The 23,801-nt window shown below is 33.3% G+C and overlaps 1 protein-coding gene across 1 annotated transcript; it reads right to left on the bottom strand.

The window, feature by feature from the left end:
- Positions 1-5,766: 5,766 nt before the first annotated feature.
- LOC139523098 (putative tyrosinase-like protein tyr-1) lies at positions 5,767-11,299 on the bottom strand. Its single transcript, XM_071316863.1, has 4 exons — positions 11,214-11,299; positions 10,429-10,848; positions 8,653-8,771; positions 5,767-6,678 (listed from the first exon to the last, which is right to left on the bottom strand). The coding sequence occupies exons 2-4, from the start codon at positions 10,834-10,836 to the stop codon at positions 5,802-5,804; spliced, it is 1,404 nt and encodes a 467-aa protein (XP_071172964.1). The 5' UTR covers positions 10,837-10,848; positions 11,214-11,299; the 3' UTR covers positions 5,767-5,801.
- Positions 11,300-23,801: the final 12,502 nt, after the last annotated feature.

The raw sequence follows: 23,801 nt of genomic DNA, 5'->3' as shown, positions 1-23,801 counted from the left end.
TGTCCGTGGTTAAGCTATTTTATCCACTGGACAATTTTTGAACAACCGGATTTGTCCAGCGGACAAAAGTTATCCAGTGGATACAGACTTTATCCTGTGGATAACTTTATCCAGCCTTTTGAACAACCGGGCCCAGTTTTTGAACAACACAATTTAACCTCTGGATAGCAATTCACTGGATAAACATTTATCCAATGGACAAGCTTATCCAGTGGATAACTTTATCCAGCCTTTAGAACAACCGGGCCCTGGTGTATATAAGAAAAGTTACCAGTATTCTTAATGTCTGGTATCAAATGAATACCCTACACAGTGTATGTAAAGTGCGGATCCTAAAATATCATTTTCACTGTATATGCCAGAAATTTTTGATGTAGAATGATAAATAAACAGACGACTTTTTTTTAATTTTTGAAGAAAATGAAGAAAATTAGTTAAAAAGTATATGTTAAGAAAGACATAATACTAATAAAACAAAGTAAGAGATGCGAACGGGGTTTTTTTCGCGCCTAAATCCAAATAGCTGTGAAATATATAGCAAAATAGGTGAATATTTAGGACATTTCACGAACAGATCGTGCAGGTGTTTTATTACTAACAGGCAAGATGTTGTTGCAGAAAAAAATATTCATTTCAACACAATTATTAAAGTTGTATAACGTAGAATAGGTTTTGTCATTCATGATCAGTTCCTTCATATTGAACTGAATTCCACTATGATGCTTTCTTTATGCGAGTCATGTTTACTGTCGAATAATGATACTATTCTTTCATTTTCACCGTAGAGCGATTCATTAGTATTGTATATGCGGCGCATTTTCACTGTATGATATATTTATTTTTTTATCTATTACAGCGTATTTTTTTAAGCATGTAAAGCAAGACTTTAGTTAGCGTGCTTGCTTTGTTTTTTGTTTTTTGTACAATCATTATGATAACACCCAATTTAATTCAAATATAATAATTATATAAATACAGGTTAAACTATGCCGATACATATTGTTTAAAGATGTCAATCTTATTTACAAAGTATGTATAAACAATTTTACAAACTAAGCAATCAAGTCAACCAAAGTTTTGCTTTACATGCATTAGGAAATTAGCTGTAAAACCTTAATTTAGCCGACTTGCTCAAACAATAGATAAAGTAAGAGACGGATTTGATAAAATTTAACTTACGGAGGAAAGTTTGGTTTTAAAACACTCTAAATAAATTCAATAGAAATAACATTTATTTCAAATGTATTCCATTTTTAAAATTTCTTATGAATCGTATAGGGATCTTTATCCTTGCTTTTTTTTTATCCATTTCCATATCCTTGTGTTTTTTTTTTATCCATTTCCATGACACTTCACCACTAATTACGTACATCTTGATAAAGATTGAATCGTTGGTTTTCCCGTTTAAAAGGTTTTACACTGGAGCCCTTTGTAACTTGCTGTTCGGTGTGAGCCAAGACTCCATGTTGAAGACCGTATTTTGATGTATAAAGGTATACTTTTATAAATTGTGACTCGTTTTGAGAGTTGTCTCATTGTCACATATGACATCTTATCTATCTGTGGCTCAACCCGAAACGAGACGGGATAAAAAGGGATAAAAAACACACTTTTTTAATATATTTATAATGGGCTTAATATGAGTCAGAAAAGAGTAGAATAGTGGGTCGCGTTGGGATATAAGCGTGACGCGGAATTGCCGATTTTTTTGTAAGCGTGACACGTGATAGTCACATGATTGTGTCGTGAATACGAGAAATAAAGCATAGCGGGACACGGAAAATTTCAAAAAATGAGAACTGCATAGTAGAAGTGGGATACGGGAATTTGATGAAGCAGTAAGCGGGTTCTTAATTAAAAAAAAATCAGTACGGCCCCAATAACACTCCCCTCTTCCTTTCCCCCATTTTACTTTTCAAAAGAGAAATGTTCGTTCCAGCAAAATTAATCAGAACATTCTGACTGACACTGTTTTTTTCAGAAATCTGTACAATGGGACAGTTTGGCCGATTTAGCTTGCCATAACCGTTTGCCGAGCAAAACAATAAAGTCGCTGACTCTTCCAGTCAACATAACTATAACAACAAGAAAATATTTTAAAAAAAAAGACATTCGGATACAACAATGGTCACTTGGACATCAGATAAAAAACCAAAGCAACGAAGGAAGTACTTTGGGTTGGGAATTATGTTAAGATATAATGCCATGGTCGATCTAATTGGAGACAAACATCAGATTCCTGAGTATGCAACAATATTTGCCACTTGATGTTTAGTAAACAGAAATCAATCAAATGCTAATGACTTCAAGTTTTCTGATAGGATTATGTTCACGGTTCTTATAGAAATTATAAATTGTTGAAAAGGGAGGCGTAAGATACCAAAGGGACATTCAAACTCATAATATGAAGACAAACTGACACGTCATAGCAAAAAATGAAAAACCTGAAGACAAGCAACAATCTACAAAGCACCGTAGAAAACTAAAGACTGATCAACACGAAACATTCCAAAAATCTCAAGAGAATGTCGCATAAAATCTAATCAACAACAAACAAAGCAGTTATACTAACCTTCGTTTTGCACAACAATGGCTAAGGTAAGTTTAGCTGTCTTAGAATAATGACATCATTTGTAGCCTATAAATAGAATGGATTTCCAATCTTTTTGTTTGATTAGTTAGCAATATGGTGGAATTTTTATTTGTTCAAATACAATTCATTAATCAGTAAATTGATGGAGTTAATAATTTAGCAGACGCATTTGTCACGTGCTCACAATTGTTTTTCTTTTGTATTTTTATCATGTATTGTCGTGCTACAAAAATCGCATATTGCTTTTCTATATAATCTCATGGGTTTTTAATGTACAGTATAAGTACAAAAAAATATAAAAAATCTAGAAAAATTGCAGTAAATTATAGTCCAGTGTTTATACTCATCCATAGTGTATATATCTCTATATTAATATAAATGTGATTTACTCTCTGTACCAAATCAGCAAAACTAGCAAACGTTACCCAATGAAATGTGTCTCATGCCGTGGTTCTTGATCTTCTAAAACTGCAAGCTCTCAGAAGATTGATTGTTAGTATTAAAAAACCGTATAAAACCCACTTTCAACACTATTGGCTATAATACCGTTGCTGCCTGTTTTTATTGAGGGACGAAAGCATATGGCCCGGAGATCACAACAAAGACTGACAATCCGAGTCAATTAAGATTAGAGTTTAACGAACCTGCCAGGTCCGGTATTCAAACTCACAGTCTTGGTGTTCACAGGACGATGACACAGTAGATGAGAACTACTAAGACTACTCTGCTGCTATGACCACTAGCTCTCAAATTAATATCGCTATTAGAATAGACAACACAGGTAGCAACGAAGAACACATGGTTCAGAATTCAGATAACTTGATTTGGATCAGGCATGTCAAGGGATTCAACCAGTATTACATTCACAACCCCCCCCCCCCCCCCCCCTTTTTCCCCTTATTATACAATCTAGACCTGTTCCTACAGGAAAAATATTTATAGAGTCGCACATGAAGATATGATCCATATAAAATTATTCGTTCTTTAAATGATCTTATTCTTTTAAGGTTAACGTTAAAGTTATTGACCAAGCAAGTCGGTATCCAACATTTAATATACACCGTTCGGGTGACCCTTATTAACCCGAACGACATAGGAGTTCGGGTGAAAGGGTCATCCCGAGACGTGCAGATTAAATGGTAAATACCGATTTGATTGGCCAATAACTGTTTTATCACATGACGCCATCAATTTACATGAGCATTTTTGAAATATGCGGACTTTTCCGCAATACACGGCTCCTAAGAAAGTATCTTGTATGATTGAGAAAGGGTGAAATACGCTTTCATGCAGTTAAAGGTTGGTAAGTATTAATAATTTTTTTTATATTTGGTTTTTTTTTCCTAAATAGTTACTTTCCATTTATATGTAGCAACATTCCAGCAACGCCTGCATACGGAGTACTAGTATATATCTCCCAATTGATACGACCTTCCAGGGCTTGTATGTCCTATCATGATTTCTTTGAAAGAGGGTTGCTGCTCACACGGCAGCTAATAAACCTAGAGTTCCAAATGGTGAAGTTGAAATCATTCCTTCGTAAATTATACGGACGCCAACGAGTTGGTTGACCGTTGTATATGGAATAACCGTTTCACAGATGATATCTGATATGTTCCTTATGTCGTACCTACAATCCCCTTCACTTTTCACAAATATGACCTACCGAGTTTGTAATAACATGAGCAACACCACGGGTGCCACATGTAAAACAGGATCTGCTTACCCTTCCGGGGCACCTGAAATCAACCCCAGTTTTGTGTTGGGTTCGTGTTGCTTAGTCTTTAGTTTTCTATGTTGTGTTTTACGTACTATTATTTGTCTGTTTGTCATTTTCCTTTTTAGCCGTGTCGTATTTATTTTTTATCTATGAGTTTGACTGTCCCTCTGGTTTCTTTTGTCCCTTTTTGACATCATTTAGAGAATTTCAATTGAACGGTAGATTTATTTAGTCGTTCCTCTTAAATTTATACACAATTTTTGTATTAACTAATGACATGAATGATATTGTGTAGACATCTTTTGTTAAAACTTTTTGTTGTTTGATTGCTGTCTTATTGACGTATAAGCTACATCGTCTACAGATTTAGTTCTGTTTGTTGTAATTTTCAATCAGAGCTGAAAGGGTTATTGAGTATAGAATAATTGCCTTCCTTTCACTTAATAATTTGCTAAGAAGAAGATAAACCGAGAAGAGATGTACCTAAATTTAAAATATTAAGTAAACAGAAAAAAGAAATGTTTCACTTTTCAATCTTTAACTTCCTCCTCCCCCTCTAAGTTTCTACTGTATTATTTTTTTAAGACATGTGGCATCTTAACAATACAAACTTAAATTTTATATAATCCTCATTAAATTCGATCCAAAAATAATCACTAAAATGGCATACATATCTAAATCGTAGTATTACATTGAGCATAAAACTAATTCAAATCTGGTTTTATTTATTTGGATATTCTTATCTTTTCTGGGGCAGGAATAACAAAAAATAATTATTATCTGGTTTGACTGTATGCAAAATATTACAAAATATTTTAGGTCCCACCTTTTGATTGGAAAACATATCGAGTTTTAGCATAAAATCGTCAAAAATTGCTGATAGTCTCGTACACTCGGTCATATTTTTTAAATTTTATGGAATAACACCCTTTTCAAAATCCAGGATCCGCCGCTAAAAGTAAGATTACTTTTGAACTATGTACTATGCAGTTTATCTTAGGTATTAAATGCACACCTTTGCTTTCTTTATAGCTGTCTTTCCAGATTATAGCACAGTCAGAACACAGAGATTTTACCCATGTCATGTGTTAACAATTAAATGTTGAACAATTAAATCTTCCGATAGTCCCCTAGCTATACTGATTATTATTGTGGTCTTCGAGAACATTGGTTACAACTTATAAGTTGATACTGTGATTTGAACTAGCTATCCGAAACTACAATACCTCATATAAGTACTTTTTTCTTTTGCTTTGATTGATTTTATTTATTTATTTATTTTATTTTTTTTTTGGGGGGGGGATGTCTTTGTCTTTGGTCTGTAATGGATACTGTTCTCGCTGGCGATCATATCACATCTCATTACTTAACTAAATCGACATTAACGTATATATATGAAATGGAAGAAATATTCGGTGCTGTAAAAAAGGGCATATCATAGAGTATTGGTATATTTTCAAAGTACCATTACATCATTTATTCAGTTATTTACATAAATCTCATGGACATGCCTGTCGTTCGTCTGTCTCTCATTCCCACTGGTCCAAACATTGGCCCACGAATTGGTAATGCACCAAAGCGGTTCATGATTCTCTGAACACGAACAGGACTATCGGGCTCCATCATTTCAGCAGTTTCAATACCATCATTTGTGCGCATGGGTACTCGGTTTACAGCCATATTTTGGGGTCCTTGTCTTGTCCTTGAGACGCAAATGTTTTGTGTTGTATCACAATATAGGTCATCACTTCCGGCACAATTTGGGCATGACGGAGTAGAGGTATAGCTAACTAGCTGATCCAGATTCTCACCATATCCATCTTCGTGTGTTAAAGATTCTATACCAGGAAAAGTGTTATAAAATAACATCCGGTCCCTTGGTGCATGCCCAGTTATCTGTTTATCGGGATACACTGCATTTCCTTCTTGTATCATTCTCCTTCTAAATAATCCAAATATTTTATCAACAAAAGCATGTAAGGGATAAAATATTGGATCAAAAGAAGCTGTGGCAGTTGGCTCAGCAGTGCCACCAAGCCAGACATGCGTACCATCGTGTAAACATTCCATACTATAAGAATAGCGATTTCCATTGTAACAAGGTGATGGTTCAGTGAATTCGAAATAACTGGGTTTAGAAAGTGCCATTTGAATATCTTGTCTAGACATTAACCAACCGGCACTATTTATATTTCTTATGGGTTGCAATACTCCAGGTAAATTAGCAAAAGGACCGGACGTAATCGCACCATAACCATTACCAAAAAATTTAGGAGACCAGACAATGGACTGAGTGGGGTCGGCCATAGGAAAGTCTAATGTAGTATCCCAGTAAGGTAATGGACAACCAATTGCAAATTCCATTCTGAAAACAAAAATCATTGCTAAATGTTAAGACAAAAATCATTGCTTAATGTTAAGGCAAAATAAGAAGTTCATTAAGTGTTGTTTTACTTGTTTGCATCTCGATTTTTTTCATTCGAGTGCCATTGACGAGTCTTGGATAGACGACACGCACGTCCGGTGTAATATAATGCCTCGTTCACACGGACATTTAATTCGAATTGAATTCGAATCGAATGCGAATCGAATTCGCTTATAGCGTTCACACACTCTCCCTTTTTAATTCGAATTGTTTCGAATTAGCTAATTCGAATTATCTAATTCGCATTAGAAATACGCAAAATGTGAATACGAGTTTTAAAAAGTTAACGTCGTTTGGACAGTAAAGCGAATTTGACGCGCAATTGTAATTCGAATTAGAATTGACGTTAGGACGTAAAACGTTTCGAATGCGAATTAAACTAATTCGAATTAGTTAGTGCTAATCGAATTCGAATTACGTGTGAACTCAGCATTAGTATCATCTTTGATGTGTTTATCATACTTTTAAATTCTCTGAATTTTCACTCGATCTAAATAGCTGTTTTCTATTTATCTTATGACAGAGGAAGTTGCGTTTATCTGACTGAATCATCTTAAAGAAAAGCAATTTATACAATACAAAACTGTCTGTATTCATTATCACCAATAAACAAAGGTAAAGTCAATGAATGCACAAATGACATACTAATTTCGTTATACGTTAGTTAGAATAAGACTGCAATAGTTCGCAAATAAGGACATTTCAACAATTTATCAACTTCAAGGTTAAAAAAAGAGGGGTAAACATTCACGCTTGAACTTGACGATTGCTCGCGTTATCTTCACTTCTGTGTGCTTATCAATCATTCCGCTACATATCCTTATGGATCATGAAAAATCTTAATGTTTATATGTATTTACCTTTTACAAAAAGATCTTAAAACTGTTTTTATTTTTTATCTGACTTCTTTGCAGAATGTTCCTAAATTAAATTTTAGTGGCTATTTTACTATTTAATGTCATTTGCGATAAATTGACCATAGTTAACTAAAGTAAAAAAAAAGAGGGCTCATATATTCAATTCTCAAAAGACTTCTCTTGAACTGAATTTTAATGTGCGTATTGTTATGCGTTTACTTTTCTACATTGGCTAGAGGTATAGGGGGAGGGTTGAGATCTCATCAACATGTTTTACCCCGCCGCAACTTTGCGCCTGTCCCAAGTCAGGAGCCTCTGGCCTTTGTTAGTCTTGTATGATTTTTAATTTTAGTTTCTTGTGTATATATCGGAGTTTAGTATGACGTCCGTTATAACTGTACTAGTATACATATTTTTTAAGGGGCCACCTGAAGGACTCCTACGGGTGCGGAAGTTTCTCGTTACATTGAAGACCCATTGGTGGCCTTCGGCTGTTTTCTGCTCTATGGTCGGGTTGTTGTTGCTTTGACACATTCACCATTTCCTTTCTCCATTTTATTTTATTAATTTCTTGCTTTGCTGTTTCGTTTGCGTTTTTAATTTTATTTTTTCGTCGTGAAGGTAATCCATCAAAATCACCAAAAAATTATTTAAAATAGTTTTTCAATTACGTACATGCGTAGAAAAACCAATATGATATATGCGCAATGTAAGTACAAGTAAATGTAGCTTTATTGTTTTTTTATCCTGCAATTTACAACCGACACTTGAAACCTCAGTTGTTAAAATTCAAATCAGTGTCTCTTATTTTTCGAGGAAATCGACATAGTTAATCAGCGCGGACCGCAAGGAAGACCCCAAATGAATTGTTGAGCAATAAGAATTATCAACATCACCGGTTGCTCAACATTAAAGCAGGATACCACAAAACTTTATTTGTACAAGTACAAATAAATCAAAAATGTATCTGTGTACCTGTTATTTTTACGATAGTTGGCTGATTGCATGATAAAATAAAACAAAGGTAAAAATCTATATATATGCTAAACTATCATACATGCGTAGAAAGGCTTTATGCCAGCTGAAGAATCCCGGTCCATCATGACCTACTGGTATTGCAACTCCAGTATGTAAAGATGCGATGACGTCAAAAGTATTCATTGTATTGCTCACATCCTTCAATAGAATATAACATTACTGCATACTTCAATAAAATATAACATTTCTGCATATTCAATAAAGTATAACATTACTGAATAACATCCTTCAACAAAATACAACGTAATAACATTACGGCATTACATCCTTCAATAAAATATAACATTACTTCATTCTTCAATTAAATATAACATTACTTCATACTTCAATAAAATGTAACATTACTTCATACTTCAATAAAATAAAACATTACTGCATAAGGTACATTCAATAAAATATAACATAACAGCATGCTTCAATAAAATATAACATAACAGCATGCTTCAATAGAATATAACATTACTGCATACTTCAATAAAGTATACCATTACTGAATAACATCCTTCAATAAAATACGACGTAATGGCATTATATTCTTCAATAAAATATAACATTACTGCATAAGGTACATTTTTATATTTGCTTTCTGAATTAGTTACTATTAGAATTTTATCAATAGAAAGCAACATTACATTAACCAAAGCTTTTTATGTGTTTCTGTTGTGTCGTGAATTGATATCCTATATCCTTTGTTTTATATTACAGAAATATTTTAGGTATTGTAACGTTGAAACAAGCTCTTAACATTACATTACAATTGGTTCATTCTGGACTATGTCCTACAGTAGTAAAACTTGAGTAAGATTACCGTACTTATACTCCTTAATCCATTAATCAAAACACTGAAATTTTCGTTTCGAACGCAGATTTAGTACTCCGCGTACTGAATATAAGTTTATTACTGTAGAACATGGGCATTATTTTACCACCCAACGCCTAAAACACCACCAATCATATTTTTTAAAGCACCGCCTACATGTAACCATTCAGAATCAAAATATTGTAAAATACAATCAACTATGGTAATTTTATATATCTTATCAAAATAGGAATAATAAATTGAAATGTGTATTGTGACACGCGTCTGGTTATGTGACGGTACAACGGTGTTTTTTACTTTGTGCATTAACCCAGATTAAAGAAGAAGAATGTGTCTTTTCAACATCATATTAACATTTAAATGTTCAAACCATGCATGAAATATTTGCCACTGAACGTAAATCAAATAATAATCAATCTTCATCTTTTAGATTGATTGTTGAATTGGTGTTTAATGTTACTTATAGCACTACTGTGCTGTTTCGTGGCTGTCACTTTTTATTGGTCGGGGAAGCCGGATAACACCATCGAACTACGATAGAAAAACTGACAATCCTGGGCAATTAAGATTGAATTCGACCTGCCACGAACGGGATTCGAACTCACAACCGCAATTTTGACAGGTTAATGGTACAGTAGTTCAACTACTAAGGGTCCCTTCCATCGTTAATATTATTAAGGTTATTGCCTGCCTAATATTATATTTTTACATGTGAAAATATCAGTTATGTGTAAGCGTTCGGTGATATTGTTTAGGCGTTTGGTCGTCTTCGAAGGTTAAAAATGAGTTAAACTTTTAAACCTTAGTTGTCATTGTGCTGTAACTATTACCGTAAACTATCTTTATAAAATAAATAAACACAATATTAAAATTTTTATATTTCAGCTTTGAGGATTGATAGTCCACGGCACTAAATTAATAGCGGTATCGACCCAGTGCTATAAAAAATGATAACAACCGTTATACTTTACTTACATAGCTATTCTTAAGTCTTCTGACTCCTCTTGCATAACATCCCCATACTTGATCATAAGGCGGCTCTCTGATTTCTCGTCGCAATACATTTCCAAATCTGAAAACACTTCTTTTCTGCCGAGAATTAACATTTTCTATCTCGGATATTATCCCTCTTGCGAGATGTTTGATATAATTTGTTATATTTGGATTTTTCATTTCAACAGCCATAGACTCCATCTGGTTTACCAACAAATCTTTACAAAATTTCTGCACTTCTATTTGTGAAATATTTTTAGCGTCTGCTATTATGAATTCATATTCCATACATTCTACAAAGTTGCTAGGGGTACCGTTTGGATCCTTCATTTGCAAGGTCAAACTCACAGAGCATATGAATATTACCAGCGATGTCAAGAAGGCCTTCATTTTGGTGATAGTCTAAGAGAGATAATGAAAAATATTTATTCATGTGTTAATAAATTATATTGAGTTTCCAATCATATTCTTTAAAAGTAGGCCTAAAAACACACTGAGAATAGTAATATCGAACTAACCAAAATACAGGCACAACAAAATGAAAATTACTGAAATGAAAAAAACTTTAAACATCAATTTAGTCGGTTATTTATATGTATTGTTATATCTATTATGCAATAAATTAACGTAGAACACGAGTTCAATTTCATTTATTAAGGCAAAACGATATAATTACAAAAAGCAGAAACAAAATAATTTTACAAGAAGATTATGTACATTTTCATTGAATTATGATGCAACATATACATTGTTAAATAAATTATCACCCTTTTAGAAAATGAAGCTCCTTCTGCTGCCGAAAAATTGAAGTAATAATACAAATCACGATTTGTGTTTCGACCATCCACTGAGATCAAAGCATTGTAATTACAAAGAAACTTAATTGTATTGCAATTCATCTTTTTTTTTGTAGATCACTTAATTGTTTTACGAGCTATTGCCTTTTATATGGATGTACATCAATTCGTGTAAATAACTTATTTTTAACAGGTTTATTAGAAAAGTACTTTATGTGCTACAGTTCACGTGTGATGTACCAATCTTTAAACGCCATAACTTACATGACAAAGATATATTGTGGATTAAATGTTTTCGTAGTTTAAGAGAACTAAGAATTAAAAAGGATTCATAGAAGATTCATATGATTTAGTCGAATGTATAAATTAACTGTGTAAATAATTTAACTTTGAATTGTACGAAATACTTATAGTTTACTTATATTGTATAGGCATGTGTTGGTCTTCAATGGTTAATATATTGTTTATATATAAAAATGTCATGGACCCATGGGAAGAATATATATGTTTGTGCAGATTATCTTAAAAGGAAAGACAAGCTAAATGAGAGATTCCTGAAATGTACTCCAAATTCATTTGTAGTCCTGTTGTAGTCAAGTTTTTGGTGTATTGGAGGCACCTATTTATTTCTCATTATCTCATTATTATGGTGGCCGGATGCGGCAATTTCAACATTTTGCGTTTTCGCGTTTTCTCCTTTCACTATGCAAACTCCAAATTGAGAAATCGGGAATCCGAAAATCGAAAGCGAAATCGCGAAATCAAGAAAGCAAAAACGCGAAAACTTAAAATCGTGAAATATATTTCGTTTCCCGTTTTATCCGGATGCCTTTGCGTTTTAGCGATTTTGCTTTCTTAATTTCTATATTTCTCATTTTCCCACTTTATGTTTTCGATTTCGTTCCGGATTTCTTGATTTCTCGATTTTGCGTGAAAGTTAAAGGAGAATGCGAAAACGCGAAAAGGCGAAATGGCCTCATCAGGGCATCATATACTATAGACGCTTGTGTTCTATACATTCATTAGAATAATTGTTTGTGTAATATCCCCTTTTAATGGTTTAGAATTAATAAAACATCACTACAGTAACAAGAAATCAAATGAATTGGTGGATTTTCATCCACATTTGTTAATTTCTCAAAATGAACAGTTGTAGTGAAGGAACGAACGTAGGACTCACAACTTAAAACATTAGTTTGTATACTGTTGTAAGTTTATTTTTGACTGGTAAGTTTGAATGTCCCTTTAGTATAATTATCCTCTCTTTTATGTATCAAACGTACTTAAAAATGTTCTGTCAGATAAAACGCATTTACTTGAACGACTTTTGGAATGAATAAAAAATAATTGAGTGATTGACAAAAACGAATACTAGACATTGTAATTTGTTTTAATTTAAGACTCTTGTTCTTATTTTCTTAAAGTACTAGTGTTATTACTATCCCGTACTTTTCCTGAATAAAAGTGGTAGCATTTTCTCAGATTTAACTCTGATGCTATACAAGTGGTAGGATTTTGTTATGTTAAGTCTGAGGCTATAAAAGTGGTAGCATTATGGTAGATTAATTAAACTCTGACGCTATATCAAGTGGTAGGATTTCGTAAAGTTATTTTCATAGACAGAAACCATTTATTTCTCTTCAATTTTCATAAAAAGTATAACATTAGAAATCTCTTTAGAGTAAGTCGGCAATTCTAAAAAAAAACTGACACTGAAATAAACTGAAGATAAACAACAACGAACAACGCATAGTTCATGCAAAAATTCATTTAAGTTCTTGAGTACGGACCATGCTGCTCCTATGTTTAGTTTTAGTTTTTTGATATCATCAACTATTCATTCATCCAATCACATTTCAGTGTAAATCAAATATATGATATCGAGTAATAATCCCCCACCCTTTGTTATCTCGATCTTTGATTACAGTTTAATAACGATGGTCCTTCTTAATATATCTTTTAAAGCTCATAACTATCATTAGTGGAGTGACGGATCAAGAAAAAGGTTCTTATTTTACAACTTTAATGGACCGGCATACCTGCAGGCTAAAAACGATTTTTTTGCAAAGCCAATACCTTAAGCTAACTTTATTGCCCGGTCGTAAACATTGAATGCGGTGTAGTTTTTTTATAAAATGGAAAGAAAAAAGACATTTGGATACTTTTTCAGATTTCAAGATTGGAAAAAAATTGAGTTTTGTTACTTTTTTTTAGTCTTTTGACATATGATTTTGCATTTTATACAGAGTTTAATTGTTTATTAATTATGTTAAAAAAGAATTCCTTATTTTTTTCTAAATTTTGTCCATTTTCACTCGGTTTAGCGAAAGCACACTATTATTTTAACGAAGTGGTTACAACATTTGTAGCTTTAGATTACATTGATAATTTCATGATTTTCCGAATTAAAATGTTTTAAACTTTCTATTCTAAAGTTTCGGAGCCATTCCAAGTCAGTAGTTCTTATAAATTAACTTTAATGAGGAATTTTAAATTTGCATTATAGTTCAATGAATATGATATGGACCTCCTCGTTATTCTGATGCTCATTGAAAGATTGTAGTAATGTTTTTAAACTTCCACTCGACAAACTGCGAAAAGTACTGACAATAACAGAATGCATACTTGCTTTAAACATAAACCTGTTAACCCCATATCATCTTGCATTGGCATTACGATTGAACCATGAAAATTATTTGAAAATCCAAACTCTTATGGTTTTTGTGCATCCTATTCTGAATTACGTAGACATCGGACTAGTTTAGCAAATTTGGAAATAGACAGAATCCAAGACATGTCCTATGTACCTAATGGTATTGTTGTATTGAGAAAAGGTGGTCGTATTATACAGGAGGGAGCAGAAAATATTGACTTAAATGCTGAAACGATCGATGGTAAAAAAAACATTTCACTAGAGTTGTATTTTAGTATCAAAACGAATCACGAAACGCCTACATGAGTTCCATAAAGGTAAAACGGGGACTAGAAAGATCTTTGACGTTGAATTATTCGAATACCAATCTTATGGCATGTTTACCTTTCGACGAGCGAACAGAACGGTATGGACCTCCTCGTTATTCTAATGTTGATGGGAAGATTATGTCGTGTTTCATCGAAAACCGAGATATATCTGTCCTGTCTTTGGTATTTCTGAGACTTCTTTCGAGACAAAAGTTAGATTCGATTCCATTTTCTGCAGAAATCACTAAACAAATTGTTCCATTTTGAACCGAGTCTTACAAAAGGCTAAATCTAAAATTTCGTCTGTAGCCTATGGAGCGAAATTTTAGATTTAGCCTTTTGTAAGACCCGGTTCAAAATGGAACATGGATGTCTAGCCTCGACATGGCAATAACATTTACTACTATGAAACAAAGTTTACATATGTCAAAACAAACCGGTCAACACAATGCTGTGCAAACATTTGATAATTAATTGTATGCTGTGGCCCAAATGTAAAATGGTCTATTCCAGACGTGTTCGAGGATGAACTTTGGTATATGAGACTAAAAAGAATTTCTCAATTGGTGTTAAGACGAAAATCGTTAATTAATATTGAACCAAATATGTCACAGTTCATTTGCTGAATCACCCAAAAGCGCTGAAGGTATTGCACAGTTTTTTTTCTAATTTTAAAAAACATATGTTGCCATTGTTTGAAGAATTCAGAACACACTCTTGTAAACTATCATCAACCTTCGCATTTTGGAATATGTTTTTTTCGTGCAGTTGATATATTGTAACAGAACATATTAGGGCTGAACTGAATAGTTAGTGGCTGTTACATTTGAAAATGTTAGCTGCAATGTTGCGATGCCTTTTCATTACCAATCGAACAAACTATGCTAGGTGGACACCAGCCTACATACTGGATATGTTAAATCTGTCTCAACGGTAAAATCTATCTTTATGTCAGATGAGTTTTCAATCAGACATAAACATGGAGCCTTAAATGGTATCTGGAGTGATATGGCTACAAAGAAAACTATTATCAAAGATTATAAAGGTTGTAGAGGCATCATAGGACTGACAAGGAAAAACGCTGTACTTCGATGGATGCTTACAAGACACATCCTTGCGCATTTAGGTTCTGAAATGAGACCAAGATCGGGATTAGCCACAGATGCAGAAATTGAACACAAAGAAAACAAGCCAACGGTAATAACATGAAACAAGAAGAATGTCTCTGATTTGATAGGGTTTATGCATTCAAATATGACCGATCCATTTAACGTTGCCGATCATCCTTAGCTATTGATAAATACTAGTATTTCTACAGAAATGAAAGCCTCAATAAATGTTCATGATTCTCTTCTTAAATCTATTGAACGTGGCAACACGATGGTTAAATCTTTTTCTGGAAGGCTGCTCTAATGAGTCTGAAACCCATGTCTTCTACAGTCCTATGTCGAGGTCTTCTCTCTATAATTTCGATGATAAGTATACGACCAAGACCTCAAACTCAAGTGTAAATTCGACGACTTTGTAAAGGCACATATAAACTCGATAAAATAATTTGTCGTGATTTAGTTCTTGCTAATGTTCGTGAGAATGAGACCGTAGTCAGAATATGGGCATATCCTATTGGTCCTATACCTTCAGCTCTGTTCCATGATTATGGTACCATGTGGAAATGTTGCAAATGTGATATAATTCATCTTCTTGAAGAGGAAATTTGCTCTTCTTTCAATCTTCCAAGTTATGATAATATTTATAAAAGGTACCAGGCTTATACATGTAACTTGAAATGCCAGACGCGCGTTTCGTCTACATACGACTCATCAGTGACGCTCAGATCTAAATATTTAGAACGCCAAACAAGTATAAAGATGAAGAGCATTCAGGACAAAAATTCCAACAAGTTGTGCCAAATCCGATAACTTTTCAAACGAGAGATAAGGAATCGCCGTTAACATTGAAAGTGCATTTATCGACTCATTGATTGTATGATCCGAAGGGAAAGTTCAGGTATCGTCATGATGATCTAAACGAGCTAAGGGTGGAGTTTGCCTCCACAAAGGATGCCAGTCATGCAAAAATTCCCCCATGTGAAATTGTTTTTACAGCACAGCCCATGGGCAATGCTTCAAACGCAAGTTTTGATAAACTCTCATATTGCTAAACCAGTGATCATACTTACCACTGGACTCTGGTTGGTAAGAGGGTAAAAACGGCTTGCTCTCGGTTTTCTTTGAGGGGCATATTTTAGTAGATTTCCTTCAAGACATTGTTTGTTCGTATACGGACAAGGGAAAACAGCTTACAATAATAATTGTGTATCCAACCAACAGAAATCCGCGTATATCAATGATATTTGTTCATGTGAAGGATCTGATGTGTTGTTGAGTTGGAAGAAGACGACGATGAAAACAATGACTGATGTCAGGTTTTCGAAAGATGTCGTGCCCTTTGTTTGTTAAAATACCTCATACGACCACTCTTTATATAAGGGGTCCATGTGTGCTTTTGTAAGGCAAAGGCACATAAAACCTAAAAACTTCATAGAGCTAGAATATACGCTGAAACTTTAGTCCAACATTAAACTCATTTGATTTAATTGCCTTTTGAAATATTTGTGACTTGCAATAAATCTACATCAAAGCAAAACCAAATTGACTTCGATTCTTTTTATAAATCCCGTACAATTCAGAAATATATCTTTAGAAGTACATGCGATGTTAAAAGTTTCATTATTTTCAAATTAAATTGAAAATGAAGTGTCACAGTTTATTTTATTATGAATTTCTTGTTTAGTAACAATTCAGATATTTTTGGGAGACTTTTTATAACCTCTTGTGAAATAAATTGATAATAGTGAAAAACTCAATCACTAACCTTTGACCTTATTTAAAAAAAAATGCAACATATTTCATATTTACGACCAGGCAAAATATAAAGAATAGTCATTTCTCTTTCCAAAAAGTCATAATTAAGCCTACGGGTAGGGTGGTCCATTAAAGTTGAAAATGTGTTGGCTTGGTCAATCCACTACATATTTGTTGTTTATAGATTATAACATTACATAAGAGGTAAGGAGTACATATTTATCTATTTAAAAGACCAATAAAAAAAAACAATAAGTTCCAAGAAGTTTTACATTATTACCTAGAAGTCTACTCCCGTATTTGAATGAAAAAGAAGATATATTATTTTTTATCTTACCTCCTATACATTTCTAGGAATGTGATTGGTTAAAAGCGCCCTCGTGGAGACTGTGTATATTTGATAATAGGTTAGTAGGGAGGCGGGGCTTATCTCATACACGGCTAGTAGTGGAGTTGCGTCCCTTTATATTCCATGTAAGGTAGTAGGGAGGCGGGGCTTATTTCATACACGGTTAGTAGTGGTGTTACGTCCCTTTATAAAAACAAAACGGTACTGAGAAAAAAATCGTAAAGGTTTCAACAGACGAAGAAATTGATGATCAAGATTGAAATAAATTCATATAACACATTTAAATCTCACAAGTTGTTATTGTTGGTACATTTGTATCTGTTTTTGTAGGGTCAATGGAAGTAGTTTCTTAATGCTAACAGTATTGAGGACTTGCTCATTTTGATAGGTCTAAATTTCACAAGTTAAGATAGTCGGTAAGATAAATTCGTTACATAGTGTACTAGTGACTAATACGGTAGTGACTAATACGCTAATTCGCTCTCACCCCATATGGAATTTACTGACCCCATATATACCGTATTAGGTCACTAGCACACTATGTAACTATTAGTATTTGCCTTTTCTAGACACTTATGATCTATCAAATACATTTTCCCCATTAGGTTGTTGCATGACAGATTTCAATGATTAATCTGTATACAAGTAGATAATGGGTTGATGGTGGACGAATTAATGAATATTTCATAGGCGGATCCAGGGGGGGGGGGGGGGCTGGGGGGCCCGGCCCCCCTTTCGTGGGAAAAATTTGGTTGATTATATAGGGAATCACTGAAGCATGACTGGAGCGGGTCCCCCCCCCCCTAATAGGTCAGTCAGCGCCCCCCCCCCCCCCCCCTTTAGGCAAAGTTCTGGATCCGCCACTGTATTTAACCTAATATGGTGTTCATAAATGAATATTTAACCTAGTATTGGATTTTAATTAATGAATATTAACCTTATATGGTGTTTTGATTGATGAATATTTACCTAATATGGTGTTTTATTAATGAATATTTAACCTAGTATGGGCTTTTAATTGATGAATACTAACCTAGTATTGGTTTTAATTGATCAATATTTAACCTAGTATGGAGCTTTAATTAATGAATTAATGAACCTTGTAATGAGGTTTGCAAGGTCAGACAATGTTTTTGTGAATTAAATATTGATCATGTTTTTATTCATTGAGCAGACTTGATGATTGGTATTTTTAACATGTCAGCACGAAATCACTCATTTTTTTAAAAACAATTTCATGCCCGTACCTCTAATTTTGACTTCGTGCAGCATCTTTGCACATGAATGTCGAGTGTTAGCTATAATGTGTCATATACCCATTTTAGAATTGTTGGTTTGAACCGGTTAGCTTGCAAGCATCATACCCTATATATTGCGACCACCGAGGTTGTTACAAAGTAATTATGGTCCATATAATAGCACTTATTGGACCGTACGTCCGACATTGGGATTTTCAAGAATTGTTCGCCCGAATTCTTAAACGAAATCAATCGTGTGTCATTTTGACATCTTCTCGACATTCTTTTCAGGAATTGAAGTATGCTATAGGATTTGCTCATTGTTGAACGCCGTGCGGAGTACTTAAGTTGTTAATGTCATTTGGTCTATTGTGCAGAGTTGTGTCACTGACAATCACATGTTCTTTTTTTTTATTGATTAGAATCAACAGTCTTATTTCTGTTTGTGTAAAGATGCTGTGAAAAACACATTTCAAAATATACAATCGGGAATTTAAAAAGAGGACGGAAAATAACAATGGGACATTCAAAGATCATAAGTCGGAGAGATACTAACAACACGAAAAACTAAAACGGTACACAGAAAGCTTCAGCAACACAAACCCCACCAACCAAAACTTGGAATGGTCTGAGTTTTGCTTTTGAAGAGTCAGCAGATCCTTATTCACCATTGGCACATTACATAAGGTATCATAATTATGAAACAAAAATATGCAAAATCTCTGGAGATAGGTGAGGAAAATCTGAAATGTCTCTTGGCATAGCCTTTATAGCACTATATGTATCAATCGTTTTGACCGTTTATTAACCAATCTATCTTTTTTCAACCATATTTCCCAATCTCTTTCTTTTTTAACCAAAGTGTAAGGAACACCATTATTGCAAATGATAAATTAATCTAGTTTAGGTTTACCAAATGACCTTAAGAAGGAAGTTACAATTATTTTTCAATTATGATGATCAATGATCTCTGAAACGACCACAAAGTTTTATTTGTCACAGTCTCTTTAACTTTTAGTTGTTCAAGATGATTGAGAGGTTTTTTTTTTATTGATCCTCAATCTAGTAACATCATCAGTCATGTTGTACACGGATTGCACCGGAACAGCTTTTTAGTGAGGTAAATCAATGTTCGTTTGATGTGTTTGAGCTTTATTTATAGAAAATTTACTTTTTTATAAATTGTCTAAAATCATAGTACCGGTATTGAGATATTTTGATCCAATATATCAAAATATTGTATTATGAATCTTCTGGAACTCGACAATTGAATAAGTCAGAATTTGATTATCATCAGTTTTCATTCTTTTTAAAATAACACAAAACACAAATAATGATCTTGAAGTTTGAGATTTGAAGACTTCACAACGGTATTTATGTGCATATTAAGTGGGAGTCAGTCTGTTGCGGGATGCATAAACATGCCGTGTCCTGACGGAATAGGAACGTTAGATCGGATGCATGGTTCCGGTAGTAAGTGTCACTTCCAACATCTCGGAGGGGTCAGGAGGTGACCTGCTGCAAGACGAAATGTCTGCCTATATCCAACATACGCTCTTTTTCCAATGGCAGTCCAAATTTTCCTTTATTTATCTATCCTTAGGCTTCGTTTTTACAACTCCAGTGTCTAGTACATAGATCGTCCTGAACTGGACGTTAAGCAACTAAAACTCAATCAATCTAGTACATGCAGCAAAATTTTTAAAAAAATATGTTCTAAATGATTGAAAATTTTTGTTGAATTAGAACATCTATCTGAATGTAAAAAAATGTTTCATAGCTTTTGGTGCATCATCAAAGGAAGGTGACAGGATATCATGTACATTAGAATTGGTTCAAACTGGTGTAAAAAGCAAACGGAAGTAGAAAAAATGGATTGTTTTCAAGTTGAATCACGCTTGTTCTTCAAGGTTTAAACAATTTTCGTCTTGTGGTGTTTTGATTCGGGGTAAAACATTTGCTGTTTCTCCTGCTCATCTAAGTACTATCTTCATAATTTATTTAGATATGTATTTACGAAATGAATTATAAACTGTCTAATAAAATGTTGTTATGTGTTATTCAAGATACCTGGGTGATACCTTCGGGGCCGAAACATCCACAAGCCTAGTAGAGTATGACGCATTATGTGTATAGGAACAAATATGGTTGATAGCAAACACCTTGAAGAATAAATACAACCATGCACTTAGGGAGCGTAACAGGGATAGCCGATAAGTTGGAGGGAAACTTGCTGGAATTTTACAAAAAATCAAGATTGCCCACATTGAGTCACTTTCATAATAATTTACTGTGTAAATTGGCAAAATAAGCTGTAAAGGTTTTGGTCTCAAATTCGCGCACAAACATCCTTATGTGTATAATCTAAAACCGACCAATCAGTAGAAAATTTGAAAAGTTATTGGATCGACAGGAAATATTGAAACTACGCACACAGGAAAAAATATGACTTAATCCGTGTGTACAATTCTTTGTTTGAATAAATTATAGTTTATACAGACTTTCTTTATGTAAAAATATAAGTATTCTGACTACCGCGTTCTTAAACTATGGTTACCAGGTGATACGAGCTTATCTTCAATAACTTATGAGAACACTACATAATTAGTGATTTTCGTGCGATTGTAAACTGACTTCTTCAAGTGAATCAGAATAGAAAGAAACGTTCAACATTGTCACGTTCGATTGTTCTAGTTTGTTATTTTATTTAAGAATTGAATGCTCTTTTTTGTAAATTTATTGGGGTGTAAAAGCGTTGACCGAAGTACATTTTGTATGAAGCGCTTCCACTAAAAATGTGCGCACGGTCAACGCTTTTACAACCCTATAAAGTTACAGAAAAGGCATTCAATACTTATAATTACATTTTTACTTATAGGATCATGAAAACGCGCCTTTTATCAAGTTTTTATTTCATTTACCTGTGCACTTTATTGTGGGACCTCGTGTCATCATGAATGAAAAGTTGCATTGTGTAATGCAATTGATTAAGGAATATCAAGAGATTGCTAGTTAGCCAATCAGAATAACGTATTATAATGAAACATACATCTAATGTAATTATTCCCGCGTGAAGAGATATTTTTTGTTTCACACTAAGAGTGTGATAAAAATGAGTGATACGAAAAATGTGGTAAGTAGGTTGCCCAATCCCTCAATGTGTTTCCATTGACTTTTCATTGATAATCAAACCTATTATCATGTTGTATATTACAACTAGCAGAAACTTGTATTATATGTTTCTGCTACTAGATACACACTTCAGGGCATCGTCCTCGTGGGTATATCTAATTTTTGGTTCGATTTTACAATAACCACTTCGGTAAAATATAATGACATATTTTTGGCACAGGTACACTGAGAAACATTGTGTAACAAATGTATATACATATATAAAAAAAAAGATGGTCTTTTCCCCGTTATTTACATATGATATCCATGTCCGGCGTCAATTTACGTCAAAGTTTTGGAAATTTGAAATTCTTTTCAAATAATTCTCAAGAAAATGTTTCAGTTGGTTTCAAAATTTATATTGTAAATATACACACCGTCATTATTCATGAATAAATTTTAAAAAAATATTTAACTTTGACATCCAATCACAGCGCTCCTAAGTTGACTTTTTTATGCCTTATGCCCCACCTACGATAGTAGAGGGGCATTATGTTTTCTGATCTGTGCGTCCGTTCGTTCGTCCGTCTGTCCCGCTTCAGGTTAAAGTTTTTGGTCAAGGTAGTTTTTGATGAAGTTGAAGTCAAATCGACTTCAAACTTAGTATACATGTTCCCTATGATATGATCTTTTTAATTTTAATGCTAAATTATAGGGTTTAGCCCAATTTCACGGTCCACTGAACATAGAAAATGATAGTGCGAGTCGGGTATTCGTGTACCTGGAACACATTCTTGTTTCAGCTGTTTTTGGATATACGTAAGGCCAACCTAAAGATTGGAAAATGTAATACTACTTTTTTCCATTTAGTGTTTCGAGAACATATTATGCACTACGAGCACAGAGTAAAGTTTAATGACCAAAAGCGCAGGTCTCACACAACTTGAAGGTCATATGATATTTATTGTTTTTACAATAATTTTTTTCTAACATATACCTTCATGCATACTACGGAGATAAAAATAAAGAAGAGACAGTAAGTAAGTAAAGCAAGTTAAACATTATTTTGATGCGGTATATTGACAGACAATTTAAACGTAAGAAGCTCTGTTCAGCTTTCACCGAATATAAAAAACATAATAAACAATAGCCAATAAAAAAGAGCATGTTCCATGCAGCATGCAAATAGATATTTAAAAAAAAAACGTAAAATATAGTTCAATACATTACCAAAGTGACTTTTAATTATTATTTTCGCATATTTTATTAACACTCCATGGAATCATCTTAGCCCAAAACATTGAATAGATATTTCTTTTTTTTAGTTATTTATGATCCAAAAAATATAATGATAAAGTGATGATGGTCATCTTATACAATAGTTATAATTTGACTGATTTAACCAAGAAAAAAAAACCAAATATATCATTTCACTAAACATAATACGTTTGTGTTAAATAAATTTCAACTACTACTAATGCTCGTGAAATTCCCTTAATATAAAAACCAAACGCGCCTAATTATATTTTTTCCTATTCTGAATGAAAAATGTCCATATAAAAATACTTTATATTCATACATTGTAACGTACACTTTTGCCATTGTTAACAAAATGGTAAATGAACATTGTTAAAAAGTATGATAAATAACATCATATATTTTCTGTGCATAAATGGAAATATTTGTTATCTTCGTGTTAAATTAACTTCATTAACAAGCTGGTACAGGAAATTGACTAACATTTATCACTGTTATCATTTTTAGTGAGAGGACTTAATTGCAATCGTACAACAGCCTCTTATTTTTATGTGTATAAGACTTTATGATGTTTTATCCTACAATAATCATAAATTAATTCTAAAAATAACATAATACCATGATGTATATATTATATATAACTAATAGTAGATAAACACTTCGGGTTTACTTCCGCAATCAGTATATATTATACTTGGATTTATTTTACAATAACCACTTCGATAAAATATTATGACATATTTATGGCACGATACATGAACCAAAGTGTAATCAGTAT

This window comes from Mytilus edulis, chromosome 5 (assembly GCF_963676685.1).
Source record: "Mytilus edulis chromosome 5, xbMytEdul2.2, whole genome shotgun sequence".
Lineage (NCBI taxonomy): Eukaryota > Metazoa > Mollusca > Bivalvia > Mytilida > Mytilidae > Mytilus > Mytilus edulis.
Note: the sequence above shows the minus strand (reverse complement) of the source record. Positions and strands in the feature narration are given on the sequence as shown.

What these genes read in the sequence shown, in the direction of transcription:
- LOC139523098 (XM_071316863.1), bottom strand. Translation starts at nt 10,836, where the DNA reads ATGAAGGCCTTCTTGACATCGCTGGTAATATTCATATGCTCTGTGAGT. An exon ending in GAAGACTTAAGAATAGCTAT is followed by an intron (nt 8,772 to 10,428) that starts GTAAGTAAAGTA and finishes ATTCTATTGAAG; the next exon opens with GATGTGAGCAATACAATGAA. An exon ending in CATAAAGCCTTTCTACGCAT is followed by an intron (nt 6,679 to 8,652) that starts GTATGATAGTTT and finishes TTTTGTTTTCAG; the next exon opens with AATGGAATTTGCAATTGGTT.